This window comes from Bos indicus, chromosome 16 (assembly GCF_029378745.1).
Source record: "Bos indicus isolate NIAB-ARS_2022 breed Sahiwal x Tharparkar chromosome 16, NIAB-ARS_B.indTharparkar_mat_pri_1.0, whole genome shotgun sequence".
Lineage (NCBI taxonomy): Eukaryota > Metazoa > Chordata > Mammalia > Artiodactyla > Bovidae > Bos > Bos indicus.
The window spans coordinates 61,061,695-61,081,160 of NC_091775.1; the positions used below are offsets into that span (position 1 = coordinate 61,061,695).

At 35.9% G+C, this 19,466-nt stretch overlaps 1 protein-coding gene across 6 annotated transcripts in view; it reads left to right on the forward strand.

The window, feature by feature from the left end:
• Nucleotides 1-19,466, forward strand: part of RALGPS2 (Ral GEF with PH domain and SH3 binding motif 2) — a 167,074-nt gene that overhangs the window by 124,502 nt on the left and 23,106 nt on the right. For 5 of the 6 annotated variants that reach the window (XM_070768509.1, XM_019976324.2, XM_019976326.2 and 2 more), the window contains exons 9-14: nt 5,524-5,661; nt 6,855-6,945; nt 11,671-11,738; nt 13,090-13,225; nt 14,001-14,152; nt 17,972-18,026. In XM_070768509.1, the coding sequence (XP_070624610.1) occupies nt 5,524-5,661; nt 6,855-6,945; nt 11,671-11,738; nt 13,090-13,225; nt 14,001-14,152; nt 17,972-18,026 (640 nt within the window). Of the gene's footprint in view, nt 1-5,523; nt 5,662-6,854; nt 6,946-11,670; nt 11,739-13,089; nt 13,226-14,000; nt 14,153-17,971; nt 18,027-19,050; nt 19,086-19,466 lie in introns of all 6 variants that reach the window. The other variant, XM_070768511.1, reaches the window with a different exon arrangement.

The window sequence follows — 19,466 nt, forward strand, 5'->3', positions numbered from 1 at the left end:
CAAAGCATTTGGCCACACTCTCTCTGATTGGATTATATAACTGTTGATTGCTGCTTCTAGATAAAACTTGGCGGGCTCCTACTTTCTGTACGTGTTGCGTGCGTGTGTGTATGTGTGTAAGTCCCTACAGTCATTTTGTTTTCTTTGCGACTCTATGGACTGTAACCCACTGGGGCCCTCTGTTTTGTGGGGTTTTTCCAGGCAAGAATACTGGAATGGGTTGCCATGCCCTCCTCAGGGGATCTTCCCTACCCAGGGATTGAACCCGCGTCTCTTATGTCTCCTGCATTGGCAGGTGGGCTCTTTACCAATACCACGTGCTTTCCCCCTGTCGTTGCCTAACTTTGTGCTACTTTTCTCTTTCTCAGGCCCTATCATCAACTCTGTTTGTTGATCAACATCCTTTATTTGAAGTCAGCTTAGTTTCTACTTCTTTCACAGAATTAATTATTTCTTTAAATTCCTATGACATACATAGGTATAGCAGGGGTGTACTCAAAGGCCTACAGATGCTCACAACAAGAATGAAGCAGGTAATGTATATAGGTGAAGCAAACGAGAAGTAGGAGAGCAGAGGAAAATAGGTTACGACAGACTGACATCTGTAATGATTACTATCTATACTCTTCCCAGCTGTACCTCACTATTGCCAGATCTCCCCATTTTTTTAAGGAAAAGGTCATATAGATACTTTCTATGTTATTTCCTGATTTTAAAAAGACTGGGACAGCTTCTAGCCTTTGATTTATACTATGTAATACATTACTTGATCATTCAGTGATCACATTGTATTCACTAATACCTTAACCTGGAGAAATATGAGATAGTAAACTCCTTCAGAGCTTGTTTGTTTAAGCAGTGTAGGGGTTTCTAATTTAGTTCAGTTGCTCAGTTATGTCCAACTCTTTGTGATCCCATGGACTGCAGCATGCCAGGCCTCCCTGTTCATCACCAACTCCCAGACCTTGCTCAAACTCATGCCCACTGAGTCAGTGATGCCATCCAACCATCTCATCCTTTGTCGTCCCCTTCTCCTCTCACCTTCAATCTTTCCCAGCAACAGGGTCTTTTCCAGTGAGTCAGTTCTTCCTATCAGGTGGCCAAAGTATTGGAGTTTCAGCTTCAGCATCAGTCCTTCCAGTGAATCTTCAGGACTGATTTCTTTTAAGATGGACTGGTTGGATCTCCTTGCAGTTCAAGGGACCTTCAAGAGTCTTCTCCAACACCACAATTCAAAAGCATCAGTTCTTCAGTGCTCAGCTTTCTTTATATAGTCCAACTCTCACATCCATACATGACTACTGGAAAAACCATAGCTCTGACTAGATGGACCTTTGTTAACAAAGTAATGTCTCTGCTTTTTAATATGCTGTCTAGGTTGGCCATAACTTTTCTTCCAAGAAGCAAGCATCTTTTAATTTCATAGCTGCAACCACCATCTGCAGTGATTTTGGAGCCCCCCAAAATAAAGTCTGTCACTGTTTCCATTGTTTCCCCATCTATTTGCCATGAAGTGATGGGACCAGATGCCATGATCTTAGTTTTCTGAATGTTGAGTTTTAAGCCAACTTTTTCACTCTCCTTTTTCATTTTCATTAAGAGGCTCTTTAGTTCTTCTTCACTAGTTAGTAATTCATATCACTGACCAGGTTTGGAAAGTGGATTGGCAGGTGTCTAGGGACAAATTATGGTTAGTTTGGGATGTTAAATTGAAAATGAAAGTCAGGAGCTGTGTTCTATAGAGAAATTTGGAGAGTCATCAGCAATCAGGTGATGGTTGAGGCCTCAGAAATAAGATAATTCAGAAGTACATGTAGATTGAGAAGATTAATGACAGAACCATGGTGAATACCAATTCCAAGGGACCTGAGGAAATAGAAGAATCGAGGGAGGATGGAAGCGAGGCAAGTTCAAGCCAGTAAAGACTGAGAAACAAGAGAGTAAGTAGTACAAATACTGCAGAGAGACTGAGCAGTAGAGAGGAGACCAAGAGAGATGTCTCAAGAATTAGTGTGAGAAGGTCATGTGTGCCTTTGCCAGAATAAGTTCCAGCAATGAGATAGATGTGAATTTCACATGTTAGCACATGTGGATCAGTAGAAACCTATATGCTGTCAGTGGGTGTATCAGTTGATATAGCTTTAAAAACCAATGTGGCACTGTCTTGTAAAGCTGAACATTATATATGCCTGCATGTATGTATATATGTGTATATATCTCTCCTAGAGAAGTTCTTGTACGTGTGCACCAGGAGACATGTACAAGAATGTCTGTAGCAACAAGGAGGAAGGGGGCAAGTAACTCAAAACTCGTATCAAACAAAATGAATAAGTAAATTGTAATATAGTTACATATAGTTTATTCTCTTAAGGAATCACGGCTGTACTTAACAAGATGAATAAGTCTTGGAAACAAAATAGTAAGACGAAGCAATCACAGATCATATTTTTAAAAACTTATTTAACAACCATTTGTAAATCACTTATTGTGTACGCATTCTAACTTTACCAATATTATCATTTAATCACACGTATAAAAGTATGATTTTTTTTAAAGCTCAAAAATAAGCAAAAGTAAAATAAAATGTGCAGGAATACAGACATGTGCCCCAAAAAGAACAAGGGGAATAATCTTAAAATTAGAAATGGTAGTTCCCTCTAGACAGGAGGCAGAGAGATGACACAGGGAAAGAAGATAAAGATGAAGCAACAGTACTGATATTGTAGCTCTTACGTTGATGAGTATTTATTACATTATTTGATAACCAATATTATATGTTAAACTGTTATTTTTAAAAGATACAGTTATCTTTTTCACACAAATAAAATATGAATACATGTCAAAGGTTTTGTTTAAATCATTAAGTATACAGGGAATCAGGAAGATATTTACAATAACTTCAAGGAAGAAGTCCGAGTACTGCACATACATGCAGGCTGTTGGGAATGCTGGAATGAATTTACAGATAGTTGCAAAATTGTTCAACATCCACAGGGCAATAATCAGTTACATCCCACTGGACATAATTCATTGGCATTTTTATGGACAAGAATTTGTATTATTACCAGTTTTCAACAACTTATAAAATAGTTCAGGCCAAGAGGATGCACAGGAAACAGGATATACCTAGTAATCTTTTTGCCTATTGCAAAGTCTATCACAATTTTTCCTGACACAAGTAAACTTTTATATGTACCAAGTATTACATAAAAATAGAATGAAGGATAAAAAAATTAATTGTACCAGTCCTTATTTCTCTTTCAAGGTGTTTGTTGAAGAAGGCCAAGAGTCCTGTATTGAGGAAGGGATCAGATTTAAAGGAAGGGTTGCTTTGCTTGTGTTTTTAAATAGAGGAGATTTAAATGTGCACACTGGCTCTTGGAAAAGAGCCATGGAGTGTAAGTGATAGTGGAGGCAGCAGTGGATATGTTAAAAGGAGGCAGTAGAGATTACGTTCAAAATCACAGTTTAGATTTGGAAGAAAAAGAAGGGGATTCTTCTTCCTCTGAGATAGGAGGGAAAGAAAGGGAGCTAGGTTACAGATTTATTTGAAGTCATAAAAAATAAAGTTGAGAGTCTCTAAAGAAAAAGAAGTATTTATGATAGATGGCTTAAAGAATACTGTTAAGATTTACTGAATGGAAAAGGAATGATACTGGAATGAGTAAAAGGATTACCATTGCCAACTTTTTACATTTTGTTAAACACCAATTGTCTGCAAATACTGGTCAGGATTTTCATTTTTTAAAGTGCAAGATAGAGTAACCACTTGAATGAGTTTATTATCTTAAGCAGATTAAATATAAAATACTAAAGATTTTCAATAAAAAGATTAGAAAGTCTTAAAAACTATCGAGTGATACAGATACTGTATGAGTTTGTAACAGTGTAATTTAAAAAAAAAAAAAACCTTGGAGTACAAGTGTATACTCTGAGATCCAGCTCTGTCACTAACAGTTCATGTGGTGGTAGGCACTTCCTTAATATCTGTGGACCTTAGAGTGTTTGCCTGTGAAAAGAGGGTTTGGACTAGACAGTTTCTAAATTCCTTTCTTGGAATATGTGAGGAAACTAAAGAACCGTTGACATGGACCTGAATGTAAGATAATGATTCAGATGGGCAGAGTTGAGTTCAGGTATCATTTAAATTGGAAGAACCGGCATGAGAAAAAACACAGGGCTTATCTGGAAGGCAATAAGTACATCATTTTGGTTGCACTTATTCTGAGAGTTCATGAACCGGGAGTAATGATTTGGAAAGTAGGAACATGGTGCCTTTTACGCTTTACACGTGCATAGTAAACTCTCAGGAAATATTTTCTATAGATGTGACTTTGAATATCTAGGACAACTGAATCATTTGAGAGGATGTATTATTTTTGTTGGTACAGAAAAAAGAGCAAGGTTAACTTCAATGTGTAGTTAGTAGAACTATTTCAAAAATCCAACTGTTAATCTTTAATAAAAGCAAGACGTTTCTACTAGAATGAGACAGTTTTCAAAGTAATTAAGAATCAAGACTTCTCTGGTCCTCCCAAGGTTAAGAAACTCTCTTCCAAGGTGGAGCGGGAGGAGAGCACAGGTTCCATCCCTGGTTGAGGAGCTGGGATCTCATGTGTTATGGGGACAGCTGGGCCCGAGCGCTCTGGAGTCTACACACCTCAGCGAAGAGCCTGTGTGCCACAACCCAGACCCAGTGCGGCCAAATAAATAAATATTTAAAAGGAAAAAAAAAGTAAGGCTCATGTGATAGTTACCCACTCGAGGCAAGCATGTATAGAACTGATATTAAGTTAACTGCCCCATGGAAGTGGAAGGGAAGTGGTTAGGCTGGCTAACTTAAAACTTCTTCAGGCTGTACCACAACTTGAAAAATAGGTACTAGTGTATAGACATAAAAACTAAGGTTTGGAAATTAGAATAATTATCTTTATTTTATACAGAGGCAGAGCCAGTTCAGGAGCTTATCTTCTTTCCATTAAGACCCATGGGTAGGTAGGTATTGGAGTTTCTAACTTCAGCTTTAAGTCATGTCTGACCTGGATGCCACAGAAATCTAGGCCTTCAGTCCAGTTCAGTTCAGTCACTCAGTCATGTCCGACTCTTTGCGACCCCATGAATCGAAGCATGCCAAGCCTCCCTGTCCATCACCAACTCCCGGAGTTCACTCAGACTCACATCCATCGAGTCGGTGATGCCATCCAGCCATCTCATCCTCTGTCGTCCCCTTCTCCTCCTGCCCCCAATCCCTCCCAGCATCAGAGTCTTTTCCAATGAGTCAACCCTTCGCATGAGGTGGCCAAAGTACTGGAGTTTCAGCTTTAGCATCATTCCTTCCAAAGAACACCCAGGACTGATCTTTAGAATGGACTGGTTGGATCTCCTTGCCTTAGTGGTCATGTTTTAACACAGTATTAATAATGAATATATTTTAAATAGGGCATATATTGAAATATAGCTATAAACAAACTATACTCATCCAAACAAGTAGAAAAACACTCATTTATCTTAATTTTGTTTCAGGTATCTATCTATCTGATTTAACATATATTGATTCAGCATATCCATCAACTGGCAGCATTCTAGAAAATGAGCAAAGATCAAACTTGATGAATAACATCCTTAGAATAATTTCTGATTTGCAGCAGTCCTGTGAATATGGTAAGTTTCTGGGAGTAATGCTGTAATTTATTTATAAAGGTTTGATTCATTTACACAGGTTGATGGCCACTTTTCACAGAGCAGGGTACATCATCCTAATGTAAAGGAAAATAATGATTATGTCACTGTCCAATGTTTAGCATCCTGTTTAAGATCTTGCTTTTAAGGAGTTCAAGTATTTCATATTTAAAATGCTAAGTTTTATCTTTTGCTCTTCTGTAATTTGTAGCAACTTTGCTAATGTAATTTTCACAATTATTTTCTATTCTTCTCATCTCATTTGATCTCCCTGATCTATTATGTAAATATTTCTTTTATTTTTCAGTTAGGGACTGAGCTGAGGCTGTTGTAGTAACAGTTGAGAAGCTTTCTTGAGTTCTATGTTGAGTAGATAACCAGTTTTGTCCAAGACGTATTTTATGGAAACACATATGTGAAAAGAACTTATGCAAGCCCAAATGATTAGAAAAAAAAAATTTATTGTTTTAAAGCATTTAAATGCTTTCAGTTTGATAGAAAATAGAGAGAGGTTTTTACAGCTATGTAATTTTAATGCTGTTTAAAAACAGTTTACAGTTTGTTGCTGTTTAACTTTAATTTCTTTTTTTTAATCCTTTTCTCAGTTTTTTTAACATAACATCAAATTGTAATGTTAAATCAGTCTTATTTGAAATTTCTAAGTAGGAGAGAAAAAAAACTACAAATGTGAGCCAGGCTTCTTTTAAAAAAAAAAAAAAGAAAGAAACCCTAAACTGCCTTATATGTTGCACTTAGATGAGGTTTGACTATAAATTACAATGGTGGCTCTGATTTTCTTTTATGAAATTTCTCATATATGTGGGACTTCGTAAATGGAGGTGTTTTAATCTATACAAACAGCATGCAGCTGCAGTTTTCTAAATGACCTTCAGTTTTACATTAAATAACATTTACCTCAGCCACGTCCTTCTAGAGTTAATTTAAATTTTGGTGCCATGTGGCCTTCAGTTCAGTTCAGTCGCTCAGTTGTGTCCGACTCTTTGCGACCCCAGGAATCGCAGCACGCCAGGCCTCCCTGTCCATCACCAACTCCCAGAGTTCACCCAAACTCATGTGGCCTTAATTTACCTTTAAATATATTTTTCTCAGCTTAACTTTAAAAATTTTGCCTGAGATGTACTTTATCAGATAATTATTTATCATGTTTTGCCTAGATATCCCCATGTTGCCTCACGTCCAAAAATACCTGAACTCTGTTCAGTATATAGAAGAACTGCAAAAGTTTGTGGAAGATGATAATTACAAGTAGGTTGGATCTTCAGAAGTGGTTTGTATAACTGTGTCTTGTCCTCTACCCTTTCATCTCTGTATTCAAACATCTAAATACTGCATCTTATCATGCAAATACAGTTGTGTATTTACAGTGGTAAAGTTACCTATTCATGTGAAGTTTTTAAATCAGTCACTTGATGTGACTGAGCCAGTATACAAGTACGTCATCTCTTCTTCTATTAAAAAGCATTGTATGTTTCTCAACTTGTTGAGAGCTGATGTTTGATAGTTCTAGTTTTACATTTCTTCCTTTCTTTCTCCATTGAAGCATTGAATCTTTATGGAAATGTATCTTTTAATAGACTGAAAAATTAATGAAGCAGTCCATGAACAGAAAAATTGCTCCTCTTTAAGGAAATTTTTAACACAGTTTTGAATTTGTTTTCAGTTATTTTTGTGTATTGACAGAATATTGAACCTTCTGGACTCTGAATTAATATTTGTCCAGTAGAACACCACACTTGTCCTTTCCTCTATTCAAGCAAGTCCTTCATTAAAGGTTTTCAAAACTTACTTTTAAAACAGCTGATATCCATATCTTTTTGCTTAACCATTCTCAGTCCTGCCCAACAGAAAAGGGATTTTTTCATTATTAACCCTTTTTATTTTTCTGGAGTCAGAAATGCAACCCACTCCAGTATTTTTGCCTGGAAATTTCCTTAGACAGAGGAGCCTGCTGGGCTACAGTCCATGGAGTCACAGAGTCAGACATGACTGAGCACACACACGTACATTCGCATTTATTTTTCAGTAGTGTGCTCTATATCATGACTACCAAGTTTTTGTTTTTTGTTTTTTTTTTCCAAAAGATATAAGGATAAAGAGGCTATTTTTCTCTTGAGGCTTTTCATTTTCCTTGCAGCTTCATTTATTTTAAAAAAAATTTTTTGCTGTTTCTAAGCTTTCAAATTTAACTTTGTGTCTACCACAAATATATTTTCCAGTAAAAGGTTATACTTTAAATTTTTATCAAAGTGAAAGATAAGGTTATTTTTTAATATTAATGCATTATATACAAAAATTTTCTTATGCTGTGTGATAGTAATTATCAGCTTCTTTGTTCCATAAGTTTCAACATTTTTTAAAGAATTCTGGAGAACAGAATTGGTACCCATAATAAAAGGCTAGAAATTCCAGAAAACAACTGGAAATAACTTTTCTTCAAATATCAAATATATTAAGAAGCTCTGTACATATACTTAAAATGTATCTAAAGCTTTATTTATATTTGAAAACACCTTTATTGTCATCTTCTCCACCATACTGTATTATTACCACTTTATCTTTCTGTATCAATTTTTGTTTTACGGAAAGATTTTATAGGGTAATTCATTGAAAATGTATGAGGTCAGTGCATCAGCTTTTTAATAATCTTGGCACTGTTTAACAGATCTGATGCCCTAGATTGTAAGTTTCTTGAGTGTGATGGTCTGTGTCATATTTATCACTTACTTCTCTCATCTCTCTACTGACATAGCATAAAACACTCATATTTTATCCAGTTGGGTACAGAAGATTATCTTAAAACTCAAAACATGAGTAAGTCATTATTAAAATTTCTGTGTCTGTCTCAAGAAATTTAATGGATTTTTTAAAAGTTAAAGTGTAACTCTTCAGTAGAAAGTGAAAGTCGCTCAGTCAAGTGGGAATCTCTGCGACCCCATGGACTATACAATCCATGAAATTCTCCAGGCCAGAATACTGAAATGGGTAGCTCTTCCCTTATCCAGGGGAATCTTCCCAACCCAGGGATTGAACCCAGGTCTTCTGCATTGCAAGTGGATTCTTTACCAGCTGAGCCAACAGGGAAGCTGAAGCACATTGGAATGGGTAGACTATCCCTTCTCCAGCTGATCTTCCTGACACAGGGATTGAACCAGGGTCTCCTGTGTTGCAGGTAGATTCTTTCCCAACTGAGCTATCAGGAAAGCCCCTTCAGTAGAAGTGAAGTCTAAGAAACTGTTGCATAAATACAGAGTATGGTGAATTTTAATGCTGAAAGGATAGAGTTAACTAAGCTCTTAAGTAGTTTTAGCTGTCTGTATCCTGGCATGAGAGCTTCATTTTGGTAAGAAAGTGGATGCTGTTACACTGATTTTTGTTTTCATGAGTAACTAGAACTCGAGCAGCCTTCCCATTATACTCATTGTGTGTTAGTCACTTAGTCGTGTCCAACTTTTGCAACCCTCTGGTCTGTAGCCCGTCAGGTTCCTCTGTCCATGGAATTCTCCAGGCAAGAATACTAGAGTGGATTGCCATTTCCATCTCCAAGGGATCTTCCTGACTGAGGGATTGAACCCAGGTCTCCTGCATTGCAGGCAGATTCTTTACCACCTGAGCTACAGGGAAGTCCCATTGTATTCATAAACAAATATTTATTCAGCTTTTGCTATAGGTGAATGCTAGCTGCTGGGATTACAAAATAAGTAATTACAAAATAGTTCAAAGAGTACTATACTAGAGATGTGCAGAGGATGCTATGGGAACATAGATGAGGGGAGACCCAGCTCAGCTTTAACTGGGAAAAGTGAAGAGAAAATAAACATGAGCAGCTTCAGGTGACCATCTTACCTTAGTCTGCATCTTAGCAGGTGAGTTGCTCCACATGAAGAGTTAAGAAAGGTGTTTCAGGGATGGAACCATCAGTGGAATCGGCTGGGGAACTCCAAGTCACTTGGTGGTATTGGAGAATCTTATGGGACGCTAAAGAAGATAGTGTTTTCCTAAAGATGCAGTTGTGTTGCATGAACCTACTGATTAAATGTGTTGAAAATCAGAGCATTTTAACATAAGAGCTATTAAGGTTGTAAGTTGGGAAAAGTGGATTTTATGATGAAAGATTTAAATAGAAATGACTTTTCATTTATCCATAAGCCTCTGTTGTTGGCAGCTTCATCTACATAGGCAGCCAGTATCAATATTACAAGTTACATGCATGTGTTTTAGTCAGGGTGAAAATCTTTCAAAGTTATTTCATTTTAATACTGAGCATATCTTCTGGAGAAGGAAATGGCAATCCACTCCAGTATTCTTGCCTGGAGAATCCCAAGGACAGAGGAGCCTGGTGGGCTGCTGTCTGTGGGGTCGCACAGAGTCGGACAGGACTGAAGCGACTTAGCAGCAGCAGCAGCGTGGTATCTTTTCTCAGTGAATCCGCATCACTGTTACATATAGTGTTTTGATGATGATATGGGCAACTGACACTGACTGCACTTTAAGTGCAGTTTAAGACGCTTCCACTTTTTATATTGCTGTCGGTTATCAGCCATTGTTAATAGCAGCGTGATTCTCCCGTAGCCTCCTTTCTGTTCCTTTCTGTTTTGGTTCTGTGTTAGGAAACTTTTCTAGACTGTGCTTCTGAAGGGGAGAGACACCCTGTCTGCTTGAGTCTCCATTATATTCCAGTGCTGAGAGAACTGTGCCTGACACAAAACAAGAGTTCAGCGAAGGAATATAGCATAGTCTGAAGCTCACATAAGTAGAGTCAGCTACCTGTAACAAGAAAAAGAGCAGAGAGTTCTGGTTAATCATACATCTGTTCAATACATGTATTTTACATGGTTAAGTAATTAGAGTACAATTATGTGTGATTTCTCCTTTAGGATATCAAAGAAATTGATAAAAAGTTAAGCACCTAGAATAGATTTATCATTATAATATCATTTGTATTGTGCAGTTTCATAAAAAATTCCAGTTGGTAGGATGCTGAAAAATAAAAAGTCTTCATTAATTTCCAGACAAATGTTTAATGATAATACAGAGTACACCAAAGTGTATTTCCTGGACTACACCAAAATATTTTCTACAACTGCTTTAGTATCCTATCTCCTGAAACCATTTCCACTGATAGGAATTATAACCTCTTTTTGCTGCAGAACTCAAAATTGATACATTTTCCTAAATGGAACTTGTGTGTGTGTGTGCTCAGTCGTGTCTGACTCTTGACCCCATAGACTGTAGCCTGCCAGGCTTCTCTGTCCATGGAATTTTCCAGGCAAGAATACTGGAGTGGGTTGCCATTTCCTTCTCCAAAGGATCTTCCTGATCCTGGGATTGAACCCAGGTCTGTTGTCTCCTGCATTGGCAGGCAGATTCTTTACCACTGAACTACCTTAATTTCCAACTAATAAACTCTGCCTTAGAAAGGGATTTATCAGGGATTTTGTAAACAGCCTTTTTATTTGTATAGATAGATCTTTCTTTTGATAATTTGAGTTGGTTTTTTGGATGGTTAGTTTTAAATAAGGTTTGTTTTGTTTTGTTTTAATTTTCAGTGCTACAGAGACCATTAGCCCATCCAATAAGGATTCTAGAAAGAATTTGCATAATTTAACTCAGTGTTGGAAATTTACTGAACTTACTTGCCTTGTATCAGTATAACTTCAGGTTAAATCACCAAATAGCTTTAAATGTGTTGAATTGTTCAGCAGTAATGAGGTTCTTGGGAGAGCTATCTCTGTTTTTGAATATGAGGTTTTGATGTTTTTCCCTCTCTTAATATTTCCTGGAATCACTGTAAGATCAGCTTTGTATGAAAGAGAAAGGGGGCTTAATTAAGATCACCCTTGAAGAAAAATATATAGTTGAGATTATTTTATAAAAAATGTTTTTAGGCTTTTGGTAGAAAAATATATGATTTTAATGTTATTTTGTCAAATATTAATCATTTTATGTGCTTTTTTCCTTTCTGAAATTCAGGCTTTCATTAAAGATAGAACCTGGAACAAGCACACCACGTTCTGCTGCTTCCAGGGAGGATTTAGTAGGTTAGTGCAGCTTTCTCTTGTTACTGAGTAATAAACCAGATAACCTAATAAGAAAGAAGGGATATATCCAAAGTGAGTAAATGCTTAGCACATTTTATTCTGCCTGCACAGTTTTATTTTTGGTATTAAAATACATCTTTTTCTATTTGGTTTTCCTGTTTTTTCATTAAAAAGTTGTCACATGTAGTTTTTCAGTAATATGCAAATAAATATGCCAAGTAATCAAGAGTAATAGATATAGCCAACAGAAAATAATAAGTAAGTGTTTGTGAATTATCTGTTCTTTTTTCATTAAGCATACTGTAAGGGGCAGTGAGGGTTAATTATGTTAGAAATTTCTGTGGTCTAAGTGGAAAAATTTACTAATTTGAATAATTATAGGAGTCAATTTTAGTGGCTTAATTTTTTTTTTTTTAATTTCACTCTAATGCTGGACCAAGTACTCATAAGAATAGTCATAGTCTCTTAATTTATCTGTTGCATTACAATTGGGATTTATATGTATATAAATAATCTAAAAACATAAAATTGAAGAGAATTTTTTAAAGAAATCATAGACAATACCTTGTTTAATATTCCAAATACAGACGTTGGCACTAAGCTTTGTATTATTATGTATCCTAAAAATAATTGGAGACCCATCTAATAAGGTATGAAGGGAATGAGGGAGCAAAACCATGACAGTATCTACAGGGTCTGAGAGTGGTCCAAGCAGAGGAAATCGTTTCAGGCTATATCTATTGAAATTTGCTTTTCTTTTCATTCTTAAAGTGATATTTTGCTTGTAAAGCAACTGTAAACCAATAAAAAATTTTTTCAGTGTTATTTTGCAAATCTGTGTATTCTCAAGTTCCTTTTTTTTTAATTTCCAGAAACTTGAGCAGTCAGTGTAGATTTAAATTGTAACTTGAATCCTTGACCTACTCTACATATTCTGTATCTATGAAGAAGCTGAAACTAAGAGTGAAGCAGTCATGTGAAAATTAAACAAGCACTGAACTAGGATTTAGAAGACCTGAGGGTTTAGTCTAGGTTTCGTGTGTGATATGAGACCCTTACACCATCTCTTCTAATTACATTGCTTCCTCCATAAACAGGCTACTTAGGGCAAGTAAAAGAGATAGAAATTAATAGATATTATTTGTTTTGAGGTTTTGTGTTTTATGACTCAGAAACTAAATATTTTTTATGTTCAGTCAATTAAATAGAATTCATATTACCTTAAATTAAACCAAAATTTTTATTTCATATCAAGGGATTACAAATAAAGCAATCTTTCTAAACCATTTAATAATTTCTGTCTGTATCTCTTTGTGTCTCTGTCTCTCTCTTTTTTAATTTAACCCTTAAGGTCCTGAAGTAGGAGCATCTCCACAAAGTGGAAGAAAAAGCATGGCAGCTGAAGGAGCCTTGCTACCACAGACACCACCATCCCCTCGGAACCTGATTCAGCATGGACATAGGAAGTGCCATAGCTTGGGTTACAAGTCAGCACTTTTAATTTTATCTTTCAAATTTTTATGTATTTAGTTGGATTTATTTTCTACTTATTTTACTAGTTGGACAGAAAATAGTGTCCTTGCATAGTTTTATTTGTGTAAAGTAGTCTTTTTCTGATTTAGTAAACTATCTTGTTTGCATAAAGGCATTTATCTCTTCCTTACCTTAACTTGGAAATGAGCTTTTTCCAATAGTGCTTTCACATTTTGGGGAATAAAAATGAACATTACAGGTCGTCATCATAAATAAAATCAGGAAAGCAAACACTGTTTCCATTTTAAATTATAACTTATATCATTGCTTGTCTTAACCAAAACAAGTCACCATAAATAAAGCATATAAAAACTGTTCTTTTTATAACAAAATACAAAGAAAGGGAAACTGTCTTTTCGTTTAGCTTTACAAGATTGTTTCCTCAAAGTGGACCCCAGGTTCACCTTTGCCATGATTTTTGTGGAAATTTAATAGACATTTTTCAAAAGCGAATGTGAAAATAATTTTTAATGAACCCAAGCATCAAGATTAAAGTATTTTCTGTTATATAGGTAGATATGGCCTGGTTTTCTAAAAAATTTTTCCCTAAACTGTTAGCTTGAGGCTTTCATGGTAAAATCTGTGTGTTCATTAGTATGAGAGTTCAGAAGTAAGTTCAGGATAGCAGGTACATCTTTTATATCCTGAATCTTTATGTAAGAGTATCTTTTATATCCTGAATTAGTAACAGTAATGAAAGATATGAAAAATATTTCTCTTTGTTTCCAGTTTCATTCATAAAATGAACACAGCAGAGTTTAAGAGTGCAACGTTCCCAAATGCAGGGCCAAGACATCTATTAGATGATAGCGTCATGGAGCCCCATGCACCATCTCGAGGCCAAGCTGAAAGCTCTACTCTTTCTAGTGGAATATCAATAGGTGAGAAATAATTCTCTGAGAGAGTTCCAACTTATGTAAAATAAGACTTCTAACAAAACTCAGCTGGAAAAGCATGATTAACCCCACTACAGGTAGAAAAAGTAATTGATAAAAGCTAAGTAGCAAAGTGTGGATATAAGATCATATTACTAGTAGCCGCAAAAATTAATAATTCATGATGGTTTGAAAAGTGCTTGATGTTTTTGACTTCAAAAGGGGAAGCATTCAAGGAATGGTGGGGAAGAAAACAGGCACTGGTTGAATTGGTTACTGCATGTAGTTGGAATGCAGGAATGAGGAAAGGGGTAGATGAGTTATGATTCTCAGGTTTTTTTTAGATTAAGCAGCTAGTTAGATGGTGGTGCTGTTACTTAGGCAGAGAACATTATAACAGCAGCCATTTGTAGGTATTGAGGTATTTGTAAAGGGTGACTAGGTTTGGGGAATTAAGAATTCCATTTTGGACGTGTTTGGACCATAGTGAGTTGTCAGGTAGGTAATCGAATGTATGAATCTGAAGCTTAAGGAGGTAAAGTCACATCTATAGATACGGGTATAAGAATTAGCATATTTGTAGTATTTCAAGCCATGAGACCAGATAAGGTCACCAAGGGCAAGGATATAAATAAATAAGAGTAGACATGCTAACATTTGGAGGTGTCATTTTTTTTAAATGGTCAGCCATCAAAGGAAACTACAAATGAGGAACCACTGAAGTAGGGAGAAAAACAGTGTGGTATCACAAAAGCCCAGTAGAGGAAGGATCTCTGAAGGGAGGAATGTGCTGAACGTATCCATTCAAGTGCACAAAAGAGAAAACAAGAGGAGAACAGGAGTTGATCACTGAATTTGGCAAGATAAAAGTCACTTGGTGACCTTGACTAGATTTGCTTTATAGAATACTGTGGGCAAAGCCCTGGCTGGAGTAGATTGGAGAATGAGAGGTAAGAAAATAGAGATAGCTATTATGAAGAAAACCAGGACTGGAAAAGGACGTGAAGTTAAGAAGAATTTGTTTGTTTTTACTTCCTAAACTGTTATTTATTTTCTGAACCTTCTGCTGCTGCTACTGCTAAGTCGCTTCAGTCGTGTCCGACTCTGTGCAACCCCATAGATGGCAGCCCACCAGGCTCCCCCGTTCTTGGGATTCTCCAGGCAAGAACACTGGAGTGGGTTGCCATTTCCTTCTCCAGTGCATGAAAGTGGAAAGTGAAAATGAAAGGGAAGTCGCTCAGTCATGTCCGACTCTTTGCGACCCCATGGACTGCAGCCTACCAGGCTCCTCCGTCCATGGGATTTTCCAGGCAAGAGTACTGGAGTGGGGTGCCATGACCTTCTCCGTCTGAACCTTCTAGCTGAGCATAATTTCTTTGGATAGTTAGGAAATCTCTATATGATGCTATTTTTATTTAAAAAAAAAATAAAGGAGGAAAATGTCTTCTCTGATTAACTGCCAAGGTTGCTCAGGGGCTTAGTCTATTACTCTTAATATGATCATCTCAATATTGATGAACAATCAGTAGAAAGAAAGATAGTAGTTCATTTTCTTGAATATACTGACTTCTTTTAACCCTTGAGAGTTTCAAACCCTGACATTGCTTTGGAACTGGAAAGCTTCGTTCAGCAGTTTTAGTCCAGTATTCCCTTTTAATAAATGCAAATGATGACAAAATTTACAGAACAGAAGACAAGTTGGTCACCTGAAATATCTCTTCATTAATACTGTAAATTGCCTATATGCAAATATTAACCTCAATCTGAAAAATAGTACACAGAATAATTTTGCAAAAGAGAGAGGAAGAAGCTTTTTCTAGTTAAAAATGTGTTACAGTTCTGGAATCTAGCATGTTACTTTAAGCAAAAAAAAAAGTAATTTTAAAAATTATAGTTCTCAATTTAGTATAAAATATTTGCCTTTTCTGTAATAGTTATCGTAAGTATTATAATGATGATTATTCTCTATTTGTGGCTTTTACTTACCATAGATGTTCTTTTGGTTACCACAAGATAGTTATCTAATTATTTCATTCCATTACAGTTAATGTCTTATTTTAGAGAACTGTCTTTTAGAACAAGAAGGGGCTAATTCAATTTTTGCCTTTGTATTTATTGTTTAATTATTCCAAGGCTAAGTAGGTGAACAGTAAGGATTGTTGTATCCTTGTTTATAAATTAGGAACATTAGACATAAGCATTACTTTCCAGGGTGTTTCCTTTAAAACTTTAACATTCTAAAAAGAAAGTTTATAACCACAGCTGGTAGTTATTAATATACACACACAATTCATAATAACAAAAAGATATTTTCCTTAGCTGTAACTTTTACATACAATATTAATTTATGCCTTGGAGGCTCTGAGAAAGTACCCTGAAGAAATAACCAGTGCTTGGGACTGTGGCCTCTAACATTTTCTAACATAGCATATATGTCCTGGGTAACCCAGAATCCCAGAATAGTCTTGACCAGCTGAAGGAGGCATATCTACTTAAGATCCGTGCTTCTGGAAGAAACTTTTGTTTTCTACAAATAAGTCATACTGCTGCTGCTGCTGCTAAGTCGCTTCAGTCATGTCCGACTCTGTGAGACCCCAGAGACGGCAGCCCACCAGGCTCCCCCGTCCCTGGGATTCTCCAGGCAAGAACACTGGAGTGGGTTGCCATTTCCTTCTCCAATGCATGAAAGTGAAAAGTGAAAGTGAAGTCGCTCAGTCGTGTCCGACTCTTAGCAACCCCATGGACTGCAGTCCACCAGGCTCCTCCGTCCATGGGATTCTCCAGGCAAGAGTACTGGAGTGGGGTGCCATACTAATTATGCTTAAATTTTCACTCTTTATCACATAATATTCTACACATCAAAAATAACATACAGGCCTCCACTACCAACAGCAGATTGTCTCCAGTTTCTTATCTGAGCCATACAACCAGAAAATTATTTCAGTAACTGTTAGTACTTCCAAGGATGGGATATAACTTGTACCATTCTACATGCATGGAAGAGGTGTTAAATCCATCACACATAATGGGTTCCTTATAGTATTCAAGTTTGAGCCTCTCAAAGAACCCTGGTTGTAAAAGTCTGATAGATGGCTCAATGTGATACACAAAGGACAAATTAATTATTGATTAATTATCTTTAAAATAAATTTTAAATCAACCTACACTGTTTTGGACTCTCCAAGTTCTTTCCCCTCCAGTTAAGCTAATTTAAAACTTTCTATTGTAACTGATATTCTGGGTCTCTAAGAGAAAGTTTTTACATTGTTATGCTACTTTTTTTTTTCTTAAGGATTCCATCCTCTTCTGCCTTGCCTCTAAAGACAAAAGTTGAATTTCATTGAGCTTTTTATCCTTAGGATAGTAATGTGTTTTTAAAAAAAAAAAAATGCAAAAGGAAGTATACCATGAACCTCTAAGAAATTTGTAATTATATTGGTCTTAAATTATGACAAACCTTATAAGGAAAAATTGTGTGCTTATATGTGAACTTATATGTACTTATTCTCTGATGATAGAAAAAGTGTTTACTAATGTAATAAATTCAAGCCATAAGTATACATACTTATAAAAATATTTTATATTTTTAAAAGCCATACATATAAAAATATTTTATGCTGTTTTGTTTCTTTGGGTAGATTTGTCAACTCTGTTCTAATATATTGCAAAATAAATCAAGCACAATGGTATTAGAATGAGGAATTGATATGTGAATGTTCACCAACAAATAATGTGAATAAGCACAGCTAGAGCATTTATTTTTTTAAAGTAAAATCTAAACTATAATTATGATGTTTAAAAAAATAAGATAACTTTTGATTTTAGGTAGCAGTGATGGCTCTGAACTAAGTGAAGAGACCTCATGGCCTGCTTTTGAAAGGTAAGAAAAATTGTCCATTTAAACTGTTTTGAGTTTATTTTGTCCAAGTATATGATGTTTCCCATCATATACTTCATTGGTTCATTGGTAAAGAATCCGCCTGCCAATGCCGGAGATGTGGGTTCAATCCCTGGGTTGGGAAAATCCCCTGGAGAGGCAACCCACTCCGGTATCCTTGCCTGGGAAATCCCACGGAGAGAGAGCCTGCCGGGCTACAGTCAACGGGCTCTCAAAAGAGTCGGACACAACTTGGGGACTAAACAACAACAACAAAGTATATGATAATCTGAATTTTAAGACATAATATTTATTACATATAAAAGAACTATTTAGGCTTCCTGCTGGTGGCAGAAATTAAAAGTTAATACTTAAGCCTAGAATTCAGTATTATCTCGTAAAGACATTGTATTTGGTGACTTGACACATATATTTGATTTTTAGTACATTTTAAATTGTAACTTAAAATTAATAATAATCAGGGCTTCCCTGGTGGCCCAGTGGTAAAGAATCTGCCTGCCAATGCAGGATACACAGGTTAGATCTCTGATCCGGAAGGATCCCACATGCCTCAGAGTAACTAAGCCTGTGCATTACAACTGCTGAGCCTGTGCTCTGGAGTCTGGTAGCCACAACTACTGAAGCCCACACACTCTAGAACCTAGTGCTCCACAGCCAGAGCAGTCACCACAATGAGAAGCCTGCGTACTGCAGCTGGAAAGGTGGCCCCCACTGTCCGCAGCTAGAGAAAAGCCTGCACAGCAACAAAGACCCAGCAGAGCCAAAAATAAATTTTTTAAAAAATAAGTAAAATATGAAAAAAATGACTTAAAAAAATAATAACCAATCATAGCTTACCTACTTTGATGTACAAAAGTAAAATATTTTCCTTAAATTCTGGTTTATTTAAGTAATTTTAAGGTATTTAGTGAAATGATCAATTTCATTCTCTGCTAATTTATACATTTTAAATTATACTCTAAATAAGTAGATGAAAGTTTGAATTTAAATTGTTATTTATTAAAAGGTTCCACAAAGCACACAGACACATACTTAAATAATGTAAGTCATATTCTATTCTCTTTTCCTTGATGCTTTAATCTATAAAAGCTGTCATCTGCTTGCAGCAAATATGCTGTGTTGATCTTTCAGTATAAGATTTTTCTAAAAATGTAGGCAAGTAGAACAAATAATTGTTATTTAATAAATATCCATTAGAATTTTGCTGTCTTTGATCATTTTAGTTCTGCCATTGTCATACTAAAATATTTGAACCTTGAGCAAAATAATTGCTCCTATTGTGTATATACTAAGCAATAAGTTTCTGAGCAATCAGATTAGGTTGAATTTTGAATGTCATATTAAACTTGATGAAGTTGAAAATATTTAGTTACCTAACTCCTGCCAGTCACTTTTTTTAAAATATAGATTTATTTATTTTAA